Raw genomic sequence first — 12,567 nt, forward strand, 5'->3', positions numbered from 1 at the left:
TGTCACTGTCTACTGGAGGCAGAAGGCTCTGTACACTGTGCATCATAATAGATGTAAATTCTTTGGCAAGATCACTGTTACTCTCCCTACCCTATTTCTGTGATATTTTGGCATGCAGTGCTATGGTGATCAGATTTCTGCAGTAGAATGAAAACAAACGACAAAAGAGGGAAAATAAACTGTGTAAAATGTCAAGGAATTTTCTGTAATTCAGAATAAATTTTACACAGAAACTACAGAACTACATAACAGCAGCTGCAATACAACTTTTGGGGAGCAGAAGAAGGAAATTTTTCTTCTCTTGACAAAGATACTAGTCTCGGGGAACCTTATGTCCTTATCTAATTTCATGTACCTGCCATAAGAGTGGGGTGACTCCCCTACTTTTTAGTAACCTTCCTCAGTCAGAATTTAGAGATTTGTAGCCTGGTGTTTCTTCCATAACAGCCCTTCAAATCCCATTTTTAACAGTCTTCTTGGGTGATATGAAATGATTATGAGACCTAAATGTAGGTATTTATATAGGATGATTAAATCAATCTCAGTTAGGGAAAAAAGAAACCCTAGAATTTAATTCTGCCTAAACATAGATGCTTAGTACCTGTGGGACATACTTAGGTATCTCCCTTGATCTCCAGATGCTGTATCAAAAGGCCATGTGTCATATGTTTGCACTCCTGAACACATCTTAGACTCTTGGGGCACTTAGGCTGCCCTGGAAATACGAGTCAAGGAAACTTATCTCTAAGGGGGAAAGGGTTCCAGGATGACTTAGCAGGGCTCATTGAGTGAGTTGTGGTCAGTGGCATGGAGTCTAGGTGGAAGTCCATAACAAGTGGTGTCTGTCAGGGGTTAGTACTGGGTCCAGTCCTGTTCAAAATATTCACCAATGACCTGGATGAAAGGATAGAGTAAGTTTGCTGATGATATAAAACTGTGAGGGGTGGCTCATACATCAGAAGACCGTGCTGCCATCCAGCATGACCTGGAGAAGATGGAGAGTTGGGCACAGAGTAACCTTATGAAGTTCAAAAAAGGCAATTATAGGGTCCTGCACCTAGGAAGGATTAACCTCATGTATCAGTACAATTTGCGGGGATTTGTTCCATCTAAGCATTAGGAGGCACTTGGGTGTTGGAGAACTGGAACAGGCTGCCCAGAAAGGTGGTGGAAACTCCAACTTTGTAGTCATTCAAAGCCCACCTAGTTGTTGTCCTGTGCAACCTGCTGTAGGTGAACAAGCTTTGGTGGGGGTGTTGGACTAGATTCCCCAAGGTCCTTTCTAATTCCTATCATTCTGTGATTCTGTGAACTGAATTCTGCCATCATTCTTTTTTTCTCAATCTGAAGATTCTCAAGCAGCTCCTCCTTGTGACTCAGTGGGTCTCATTTGTTCAAGAGTGACCCACTAGACCCTAGTGCAACTCCACATGCATCACTGCCTTTAAATTTTAGTTACAGATTCTGAGCACAAGAGTAGAAAAAATAAATCACTATTGGGTGTAAAAAGGAAAACTAAAGATTATTCTAGACAAATTCATTGGAGAAATATCTGCTATATGATTGGCTGTACCAAAACAATTCTTTCTCTTTTCTGACCTCTTCTCTGCTTGCTTCACTTGGGAGAGATTAATCTGCTTCTGGCTGACCTTGGCTGAATTATTTTGGATGAGTCTAACCCCTGCTTTGTCTCTGCTCCTTTCTCTCTTGGGACGGGGACAGCGACAAGGAGGGGCAGTGGAACGGCTTTCCTGATCTCTCTGACCAGGGCAGTTCTCATGTTGTTTGCTAATTACAAATATCTGTATAATATTGTAAATACTGTATATTTTGTACATATTCATTGCATTCCATTGTGGGGTGAAGTTTTGCTTGTAAATACAGCTCCCTTTCGCTTCATGCTGAGCTGGTCTGGCAAAGCTAATTTGGTGGGGGGCAGGAATTTCAACCCACCACACTGCCCAAACTATATTCTTGTAACTGAGCATTTCCTATGGGTTGAATCACACAGATGACAGAAAAGATGAATAAAATCACAATCTTGTTATCAGTACATGTGCCTAAGAAGCAAGCAATCACAGTTCAGTTAGCTAAGGCTATGAGACAGATCCTGAAACATTTGTGTGGGTCCGTCCTTAAGAGAGAAATGTCATTACAGTCACAACTATTTAGAGATTCCTCTGGGTTAAAGCAGAGCAAAATGTAGTCTTCCATTCCTCGCTTGTTCCAATTGTAGGTGTAGAATTGACCTTGCTGGTTCATAGAACAGTTATTCAGATGAAATTCAATGAACCTAAGAACCAAATAAGCTTCAGGTGAAAAAAGGGATCAAGATATAGTATTGGACAATGTCATCAGTGAATCCAGTGTGGTGGATCACATGGTGCCTGTGGTGTTCATTACAGTACCATTTCTGTGTTCATAATCTAATGCAGCAAACTAACTCCAGGAACAACTAACGTGACATTTATTTTTAATACAATATTTTAAGCTTTATGACTTTACTCTTTCATTATGATACATTTTTTGCTGTTGAGAATTCACAGATTTAATTTTTTTTTTTAATCTTAGATTTTCTCAGATTTGAAAGAAGACATGATATTTGAAAGACTTCAGCTGCTGGTAGCAGCAAGGCTTTGGCTCCTCTGATATATCTGAGTTTGTGAGGGGGAGGTTCTCAAGACAGAAGGAAGAGATATCACCATGTTTTAGCAGTTACAAGAAAGTACATCAAAGTTGAGGGGATAGGTCTTAAAATATTAACTACAGTCCAGATGGCCTGTGTGGGTGAAACTTGAGAATGTTTTATAAGAAATCACACAAAACTCAGATGCTAGAGAAACAAGAGACAAAACAGAAAAAGAGGAAAACGTTTCACTGACTCTGCCAGACATGCTAGGCAGCATTTCATAAACATCAGACGGAAGGAGCCATGATCAGTGTTTCCTTTGAGGTCAGGAATTGCATTCTGAATAGAACAGGACTAATGCACAAATGACATCATATAGTCTGAATTTCTGCTATCAGAGCAGAGACCTTTCTATTTGTCACAGAACAGATCTGGCTTGGCCTATGAGTTTCTTGGAGAAATTACTGTACCAGGGCTAATTAACAATGAATATTTTGTGTTCTTCTGACATTGGGCCTTTTTCAGTAATTAAACAGAAAGGCGGGGTGGGGTGGAAAGAATTTTTATTATTGGTGGTGGTGGTTTTGGTGTTTTTTTCTTTTTTTTAAATTAGGAGAAGAAATCTACTTCATGTAGGAGGTAATGTGAGTGTGCTCCCCAGATTCTGTGGGATTTACAGAGATCACTGTGGAGTATGCTACTGAAAACCAGATGTGCAATATGCCAGCTTAAAATTTGCTCCAGCAATAACATCTGTTTGTAAGGCTTAGGTGCAACTCTCCCCTCCATGCAGTTATTAACTCTGCTCATGAAGTAGTTTATCACTGTTAGACTCAATAGGTACATGAGCATATAAAAATTATTTTGAACAATTTTAAGAGAAAAAAATACTGAAAAAGTTAAAGTTTCACTTTAAAGTGGATCAATTACTTTTCGATTTTGTATCCCACGAGTACTCTGTTAGAAGTATCACAGTATCACAGTGTAACTAAGGTTGGAAGAGACCCCAAGGATCATCAAGTCCAACCTGTCCCAACAGACCTCACAACTAGACCATGGCACCAAGTGCCACGTCCAGTCTCCCCTTGAACACCTCCAAGGACGGCGACTCCACCACCTCCCTGGGCAGCCCATTCCAGTGATGAATGAGTTGCACAGTGAAGAACTTTTTCCTCACCTCGAGTCTAACCCTCCCCTGGCACAGCTTGAGACTGTGTCCCCTTGTTCTGGTGCTGGTTGCCTGGGAGAAGAGACCAACCCCTTCCTGTCTACAACCACCTTTCAGGTAGTTGTAGAGGGCAATGAGGTCACCCCTGATCCTTCTCTTCTCCAGGCTAAACAATCCCAGCTCCCTCAGCCTCTCCTCATAGGGCTTGTGCTCAAGGCCTCTCACCAGCCTTGTTGCCCTTCTCTGGACACGTTCAAGTGTCTCGATGTCCTTCCTAAACTGAGGGGCCCAGAACTGGGCACAGTACTCAAGGTGTGGCCTAACCAATGCAGAGTACAGGGGCACAATGACCTCCCTGCTCCTGCTGGCCACACTATTCCTAATACAGGCCAGGATGCCATTGGCCCTCTTGGCCAAGTACATGTGTGGTGGTTTGAAAGGAAAGGCTCTGCTTTCCCTCCCCCACTGAGAAAGAAACCACGGCTAAACCCAGTCGGAGAAATGAGATTATATTTTACAAGGAAACAGATTCTATGTAACACAACAAATACAGGTATTTTACAATATACACAGGAATATACAGCAAATGAACTCAACCAGAAACCAGACCCCCCACAGAGGGGGCTTCCCCCTGTGCCCCCTTCACCCCCCTACCTCCCTTCTCCCCCAAAAGAGGTAGAAAAGAGACGAGGACGGTTAACAGGGCAGGAAAGGAAGAAAGGCCTTGCACAGGAGTTAGTATCTTATCTTAGTTGGCCAGAATCCCAGAAGCAGATCCAGCCGAGAGGGACAGCAAAGGAAGGAAGACTGAGAGAAAGTTCCCAACTCCCCTGGGTCCAATCTCTCCTCCCACAATCCTACCAATGAAATTCGTTTAGAAAACCAAAATATTTTACAAACATTTAGCCAGTGTGCCCCTTTCTTAAAGGCACAGCGTCAAACGGCCACAACATGCTATTAGAAGTACACACAATTAATTTTGACATAACTTACTTAAACAACTAGCATCACTTGTTAGTAAGAACTGACAGAGATGTCTTATTTACAGTGTCACAGTGTATTTTTGTGTTGTGGTGAAACTACACAGCAGTTCTACCTGGAAAATGGAAAACCTGACCTCTAATAATTATCCCATTGACCTTTAGATTTCTAAAAGCCTAATTTAGGATTTTGCTAGTCAAGGGCACTTTTTATGGAAAACCAGACATTTTGAGGTGGCAATACGTATTTTTTTTTCAGTGGAACTACGTGCACATATATATCTTGGATATCTCATTTGGATGCTTCCAGTCAGAAAACATAAATCATACAAAATGCTCTAATAATGTATAGTCTCATAGTTTTTAAGGAAATAGTACAACTGCTCGTCACCTAAATGGAATGAAACCTTACCTTTCAGAAGGAGCTATGTCTCTCCATTGATGATGGAGAAGGTTACCAATAACTAGTTTCTGAAGTCACTAAACTGCTAAGTGCCTCATATAGGGAATGAATCAGGATATCACCTTTTTTCTTTTTTTTTAAGTTATCTTCCTTGGGTTTTATGGTTTTAGGTTTGGATGTGGGGTTTTTTTTGGTTTTGTTTGTTTTTAATGAAAAGTGTATGCTATGTAACTTCTAAAGGTAAGATGATGTTTTTATCTCCCTAGAAAAAAGTATTTCAAGCTAAAATTAACAAGAAAACAGATGCTTTTCTAATGAGTACATTTGATGCTTAGCTTCTTTTCATTACAGCATAGACAGGAGACACTTTGATCTAGACATTTTAATCAGTGTTAGATAGCATTAGGCCCAAATAATTTAAAAATAAGATAATAACAAAATAAAATGTGTGTCTAACAATTTATTTGATCAATATATCCTATTATGACACATAAGTAGGAATGAAACATATTATAATTGCTATACTGATATGCCATAAAACAATGTGATATGTAACAAAAATAAGAAATAATGTGATATAATTAAAATTTTAAAAGGTGTTTAATCCTGTCAACTTCAGAAAGAATTAATAATTTCAGCTTTTAACAAACATGATTCGTTATTGCTCTGATTGTTGATTAAACACTTGAGTGTGGACAGTTTGAAATTATTTCTGAATCTTCCCCATTCCCTTTCAAAATCTCCACACCAGCACATGACCTGACTAAAAGGCAGCAGTAAGAAGGGTTCATTTTTTTAATAATGTATGCACCATCAAGTCTTTAAACTTAGTGTGATAAAGTATGCTTAATTAACCTGTGGTACTTGTTCCTCAGATAGACTTTCAAAATGCAAAACAGCTATATCAATGGGTCATAAAAGAGCTTTTCCCCATGATTTTCCTTTTAAAGTTGTACTTACATTGGTATTTGATTACACTACTGTTCTATAAATAGTAGAGTATCTGCATATCTCACCAAAAAGGTTTGTTCCTGGGAATTTTTGTTCAAAAGCTGGCACTGCAGTAAATCAGAGCTCTGACATCTGGAACATTTTGGGTTGATTCCAGATGAAAAAGAAAGCACCACCAAAATTATCAATATTTGCTAGAGGTCACCCCTCTCAAAGATGGAGCAGGCACTCACAGACCGGCAGTTGAGCGCAGCATTTGAACACTTTGCCATCAGGGTGACTTTAAAATGATCCTGTCATTCCTAGTGATGACACTGCTCTGCTCAATTATGAGATACACAGTTGTCCAACAGGCCAAAACCCACACAAATAGCATTAAAATTTTGAAAAAGAAAGAATATGGATTATAAGTAGCCATAATTCAGAAGCTGCAGATTCAGATCTGCATTCATGTCAACAAAGAGATAAATATATTTTGATTTAAAGCCAGATTTGATTTGATCTGAAATTAATGCCAAGATTCATCAAAAGCTATCAGTTGCCATTTGCTGTGCTAATTTGAGACATTCATGTACTTAAACATAACTGTATGGTTTTTGTTTTTCTGCAGTCCTGCAGATTCTCCTGAGACCATTATAACTGGCTTATTTCCCAGATATCTCTGTAAAGGATACTCTGCTCGTAGAAAATATAACATATAGTGTCCCTAACTGAAAACTGTGGCAAGTTTGTTAAGGGAGAAAAGTGCTTCGGTCTCAGGAAAGATAAACTAAACTTCTGGGTATGTCCTTAAGGTTTACATAGAATACATAGAATAAACCAGGTTGGAAGAGACCTTCAAGATCATCAACCAACACCACCTAATAACTAAACCATGGCACCAAGCACTCCATCAAGTCTCCTCCTGGACACCTTCAATGATGGCGACTCCACCACCTCCCCAGGCAGCCCATTCCAATGGGCAATCACTCTCTCTGTATAGAACTTCTTCCTAACATCCAACCTAAACCTCTCCTGGCGCAGCCTGAGACTGGGTCCTCTTGTTCTGGTACTGGCTGCCTGGGAGAAGAGACCAACATCTGCCTGTCTACAATGTGACAAATAATTAAAATAAATACACCTTGTTCATTTTGCCAAATAAATGTAATTATTTATTTGTTGATTAAATTTCTGCTGTTTAATACCTATAATAAAAAGCTTTTGACTTATGACTAATCAATTGTCTGAATCAGCTATAGATATCACAATTCAGTTCTTCCTATCATACACAAGGCATAATGGCCTGCTGTAATACCTAAAAGATCAGCTGATGGCCATATTCTACCTTTAAAATATTTCATAGCTATTACCTATAAACTGAAAAGAAAGTTAGACACTGGGATTTTGAAGAGGGAAGAGGGTGTATACTTTAATACTTTGAATCATAGAAAGCGGTAAGGGGACTAAAGAGATATATCTGGAAGAAGTATGGCTGTTAGCATAGCAGAGTTACTAAATTTTATGGTATCAGAGAAGCACTTAGATGAATTGTGAGTCTGCATGTTGTGGCTACTACTTCTTTGGTGGACATCTCACAGTGCAATGGCAACCTGTTCACAGACTCAAGTATTTTCCTTTATTTATTTATTTATTTTTAAAGGATCATTACAAAATAACATTTTCTCTGTTAGGTTGCAGTAGCACATTTTCCCACCTTTTTGCAATGTTTTCGGCTGCATGGTAGTACAACTAAACTAAGAAGGGTTTGCAATCCCTTACCTTAACTCTAGAGACAAACTTAATTTAATTCCTACACTGACAAGAGAACACTACCTGAGTTTCTTGCCTTTTCAGTAACTACTTTTAATTATGCCTAAGGGTTCAGTTCATTAACCCCAGTACACCATGTATGGAGGCCTCAGTGTACTGAATGCCAATAGACCTGAACAGATTCCAGTGATGACAGATGCTTACATACATTTCTTCACCAGAAACTGCAGCTCCCAGTGGCAAATCAGGGTGGCAGTCGTTGGAATGACCTCACACAGCAACAAATTGCAGCAGGCTAGTCACTTCCTTGAAGAGAATCAATCTTCTGCAATCTCCTGGAAAAGTCTGCACAGGCAGAGGTAGAGCAGAATACTGACTCCTAACAAATTGACCTGTTAGAAATTTGGACAGCTCAAAACTCCGGAGATTCCCCAAACTATTAATCCCCAGGTAGTTAAACTCATTCAGACTCTAGTAAAACTCTTGGACTGGATTCTAGCTTTGACTTTGAGTCCTCTGTGGTATTGTTACAAAAAGGTGGCTGGTGCAATTGTTCTCTGGTTTTGGAAGAAATTACATTTGGATTCAGTGCTTTGCACAGAAGCCCAGAGTACCAATATGCACTGGATCAGCCTCAGTTAAGACTTAAGTGAGAGAACATGTGCTCAGTAGGTATCACACACACTTAGCTACAAGAAAAGACACTAAATTGCTCAGTTTTGCCACAGTAGCCAGACCTCTGGGCATGTGCAGAAATAAAATAACATGCCTCTAAACAACTTTACTGAGAAAACTTGTTTATCAAATGACAAAGACAAAAGATACAAGGCAAGAACAGAGCTTTGAATTTAAGCCTTGTCAATAAACCAGCATACACACAAACATATTGAGGATTCAAGTAAAGCATGGTTCTGTTCCCTGGGTGCTGCTGCTGAATAATCTGTTTCCATTAACAGTGTGGCGCCTTAATCACCACATTGAATCTATTGAAAACCACTTTTAAACACACATTCTTGATCTCTCTTTTAGAACGTACTCACCTCTCTATTGACCATGGGTTATATTCTTTAGGAATTATGAAAAGGAAGCCAGAGAGAATAAAGCTGAACAGGTTCTAGCCCCTATGGGCCTAAACTGCTTTTGAAAATGATCCTTAACATTTTGAATGCTGTACCATAACAGCATATTTACTTAGTAAATATCATTCAGGTGCCTTCCAGTGTAAATATGATAAATACAGCATTACAAAACTCAAGAAGAATATCTTCCGTAGGAGCAAGAAATACTGAAAGGTTTTGCACACGATGAGCGAGCAGATATCCTACTGTACACCTCTTCATCCTCACCATTCACCAAGCTGACCCTCCACATTGTGTTTGAAGGGTGTCTCCACAAAAGATGTTTTCTTCAAGAATGAATTCAGAAGCAGACCTAGGTTTCTATTCTTAATGAAGTTAACTCGATTTGGAATCCTGAAGCACGCAGAGAGTGGAAACTGCAAAGCCATTGTGCAGGTGTTTTTCATAGAAAAACTACACTGTAGGCATGCAGGAGGAACTGGAATGCCTAAAGTCAGATGTGCTCTCAAAGAGCTCAACCAGATGCTCTTGACAATCTCTGTAAGATGTTCTGGAAACACTAGATGGGACCAGATGAAGATAGAAACTTTCATAAATGCTTCATGCCCTCTGAGTACTGCATTTACAACCCACTAATGCATACTTTATTGCTAGTTTCATCCTGACATTTGTTAGATTAAGAATAATGCATTTTTTTGCAGCACTTTTTCCATATTACCTGTAGAAAATGAGTAATTGAAAATACATGGGGAAGGGTCTCTTGAAAGGGGTGACAGCAACTTCTCATGGTAACCTTGTTCCATCTTTTAAGATAATTACATTTTAAAATTTCCCCAACATTTAGTTCTTTCCTTTGGACTGGGGGTAGCATCTAAACCACCTTTTTTTGAAATGTAGTTTTTAAACTGTCCACAATAGCATAGGGGACATGCTGCTCCTGTATGAAGCCCACAGGCTGTCTTGCATCCCAGCTCTAAACTCAAGGACACATAAATAGATGCTTATTATTGGATTTTACATGTAACAAACATGAAAAAATGAAGAATCTGGGCAGAATGGAGGCTCAGCTCCATCTTCTTCACCTTTAATCCACAATGGGCTATACTGCACAAAAGGAGTTAAGTATTGTTCAGTCCCATAGAGCTGCCTGAAGAAAAGTACTGCCTGTGTATGGCTCAGCACAGGAATATGACAAGGAGCTTCTATGTAGTTCAGCACTTCTTGTGGCACCTTCCAGCTTCACACAGCTATCCCTGTCATTGATGCATATTGCATATTACAGCCCAGTCTTTCTAATTTATTTCTAAAGCTAACTTGGGACTCAGTACTGCCCACCAGTTTTAAGCCCATGAAGTGAATGAAAGTTTCCCACTCATTAGGACAGACAGGAGGTGACAGAGAGACAGACTTTGATCCTGAAAAGTACCATTTTTCCAGCCATTGCATCAGGCACATAGCAACTTCCTAGCCTTGCTTTGATCTCTGGGATGTAAATGGAAATGATGTTACTCTTTATGGAAAATTAAAGGTATAAAAGGTGCACGATGGACCGACCACTAAGAAAAGCTTAAAAAAATAAATGTTAACAGGACAAAAGTCCAAGCCTAAAACCTACTATCCTGTTTTCAGAAGTTTTCTAGTTTCAGAGTCACATTTTACTCTTGGAAAGAAGGAAAGTGAAATTTAAGGCATTTCTGTTGTGGGTGAGCAGCTATCAAGGGCAGCAGATGTACTGAAAATGTCTGTAGTTTTGAACAGCACTTCCTCCGTGGCAAGACCATTTTTAATATTCATGTTGTATGAAAACAAAACAACCAAAACCCAACAAAAAGCAACAACAACAAAACTTCAGCTGAGGCTCATGAAATTTCATATTGCTCACATAATCTTTATTTAATAAAAAAATGAAAGTAAGAACATTCCATATGTAGGCCTGTGGGAGCTGTAGTCACGTTAAGGTCAGAAACTAAGGACACTTCTATGAATTGTGATACATGTATCAAAGAAAAAATAAATCTGCCCTGCTGTCCTAGATGCTTAATGGTAAAGGTTGCATACTGAGTAGGAAATGTCACATGTTAAAAAAAAAGTCACAATGATCAGAAGTTGTTTACCTTTTACATAAGCAAAATAACGATTGCTTTCTAAGACACATTGTACATAAAGGATACAACGTAAACCGTTTCATCAGCTCTGTAGGCTCCTCATGTTGGAACTGGTCTTTGTAAGGTAAGCTTCAGAAGAAGGTTATTATATTTGAAACCATTATGACATTACTTCAAAAATGCCATTTTCAGGAGAACAGGGTTTCCCATCTTCCTAGGAACCAGACAGCTATTTGCCTGCTACCACATATTTTACAATGTAATAACTAATTTGCTAAAATTAACTTAACTTTACAAATGCTACATATCAGATGTTAAGTGGTTTTCTTAACTTTAATTTATCTCCTTTCCCCCTCTCTTTATTTGGAATGGCAAGTTTTAGGGACAAGTAGTATTCAGCTTAGGTGTGTACAAGAGCTGACATGATGGCTGCTGATAATTTTAGATATATATTAATCTGCATTGATTTTCAGTATTAGAAGTAGCAGCTGATATCAAGGTTCAAGAAGGTAATTTGTAATTTTAAAGAGGGTTCACAAGAGTCATCCAACATCCATAGAAGATGTTCCAAATAAAGTTTAATGATGAAGGCCTTCAGTCCTTTTCATTTAACAAGCTAACAATGTTTCATTTTCTTTGCAGGGACTTGAGAACATTTTGATTTACAGCACAGAATAGTAGATAAAAAGTTTATAACTCAAGCGGGACAATCTTTCTTCAGAGACAGACTAAGCAGATCCAGCTCCTGGCTAAAGAACTTTGAATTTATTATCTTATCAGAGGTCAAGCTTGTCAGCTATTGTTGTGATGGCTCAGCCTGTTCTGCACTGTCCACAGCACCTGGGATGAAAGGATTAGTGAATCACCTCTTTCCACTATGTGGATCAATAGAAAAACCACTCTCACAGATGTCTCTGAAGGTCCCTCAGATTATGATTAACAAGTTCATGATGTTTTCCTGTTGGCTCTTCAGTTCCTTCACTATAATTTAAGCTAAGAAAATCTCATATTTTTTCATCTTTTTTTTTTCTTTAAGGAAGCCTAATTTCCAAGTTGTTCAATGGCTGCTGCTTTTGCTGTTTATCAACATCATACTCCACTACAGAGAATTTGTTCAGTTTACATGACCAAGATATCTAGGTAAATGCACCAGATGAATACAGTTAACAAAAAGCAAGAGAGCATGTCTGATAAAGCATGAAAATTAACATTTCTGCCCTCAACTCAAAAAATCACATTATCTTTCAGTCCAAAAGAGGCATTTCTATCAGAAAGAGCTCTTGTCATGACAAAGTTAATACTAAATTACACAGACTTCAAAGTTTATTAGTACTCAGAAAATTAATATTGTTAGCTAGGAACATGAATTACCTTTTTGATGGTGCTTTTTATTTGCTTAGCAAGAAGAGCTTGGCAATACTGAACTTAAGGGATGCTTTTAAATCCATGTAATCGGGTTACCATTCGTATGTGTTGCCATTTGGTTTGTGCTACTGTGGTATC

At 38.8% G+C, this 12,567-nt stretch overlaps 1 protein-coding gene across 3 annotated transcripts in view; it reads right to left on the reverse strand.

The window, feature by feature from the left end:
• The window catches only part of TAFA5 (TAFA chemokine like family member 5), a 410,532-nt gene that overhangs the window by 12,245 nt on the left and 385,720 nt on the right, over window positions 1-12,567 (reverse strand). Inside the window, exon 4 of one of the 3 annotated variants that reach the window (XM_009909214.2) lies at window positions 11,486-11,904. The exons of the other annotated variants lie outside the window; for them this stretch is intronic. Within the exon in view, the coding sequence (XP_009907516.2) occupies window positions 11,857-11,904 (48 nt within the window). The 3' untranslated portion in view covers window positions 11,486-11,856. Of the gene's footprint in view, window positions 1-11,485; window positions 11,905-12,567 lie in introns of those variants that run through there. 3 annotated transcript variants of the gene reach the window in all.

Source organism: Dryobates pubescens, chromosome Z (genome assembly GCF_014839835.1).
Source record: "Dryobates pubescens isolate bDryPub1 chromosome Z, bDryPub1.pri, whole genome shotgun sequence".
NCBI lineage: Eukaryota > Metazoa > Chordata > Aves > Piciformes > Picidae > Dryobates > Dryobates pubescens.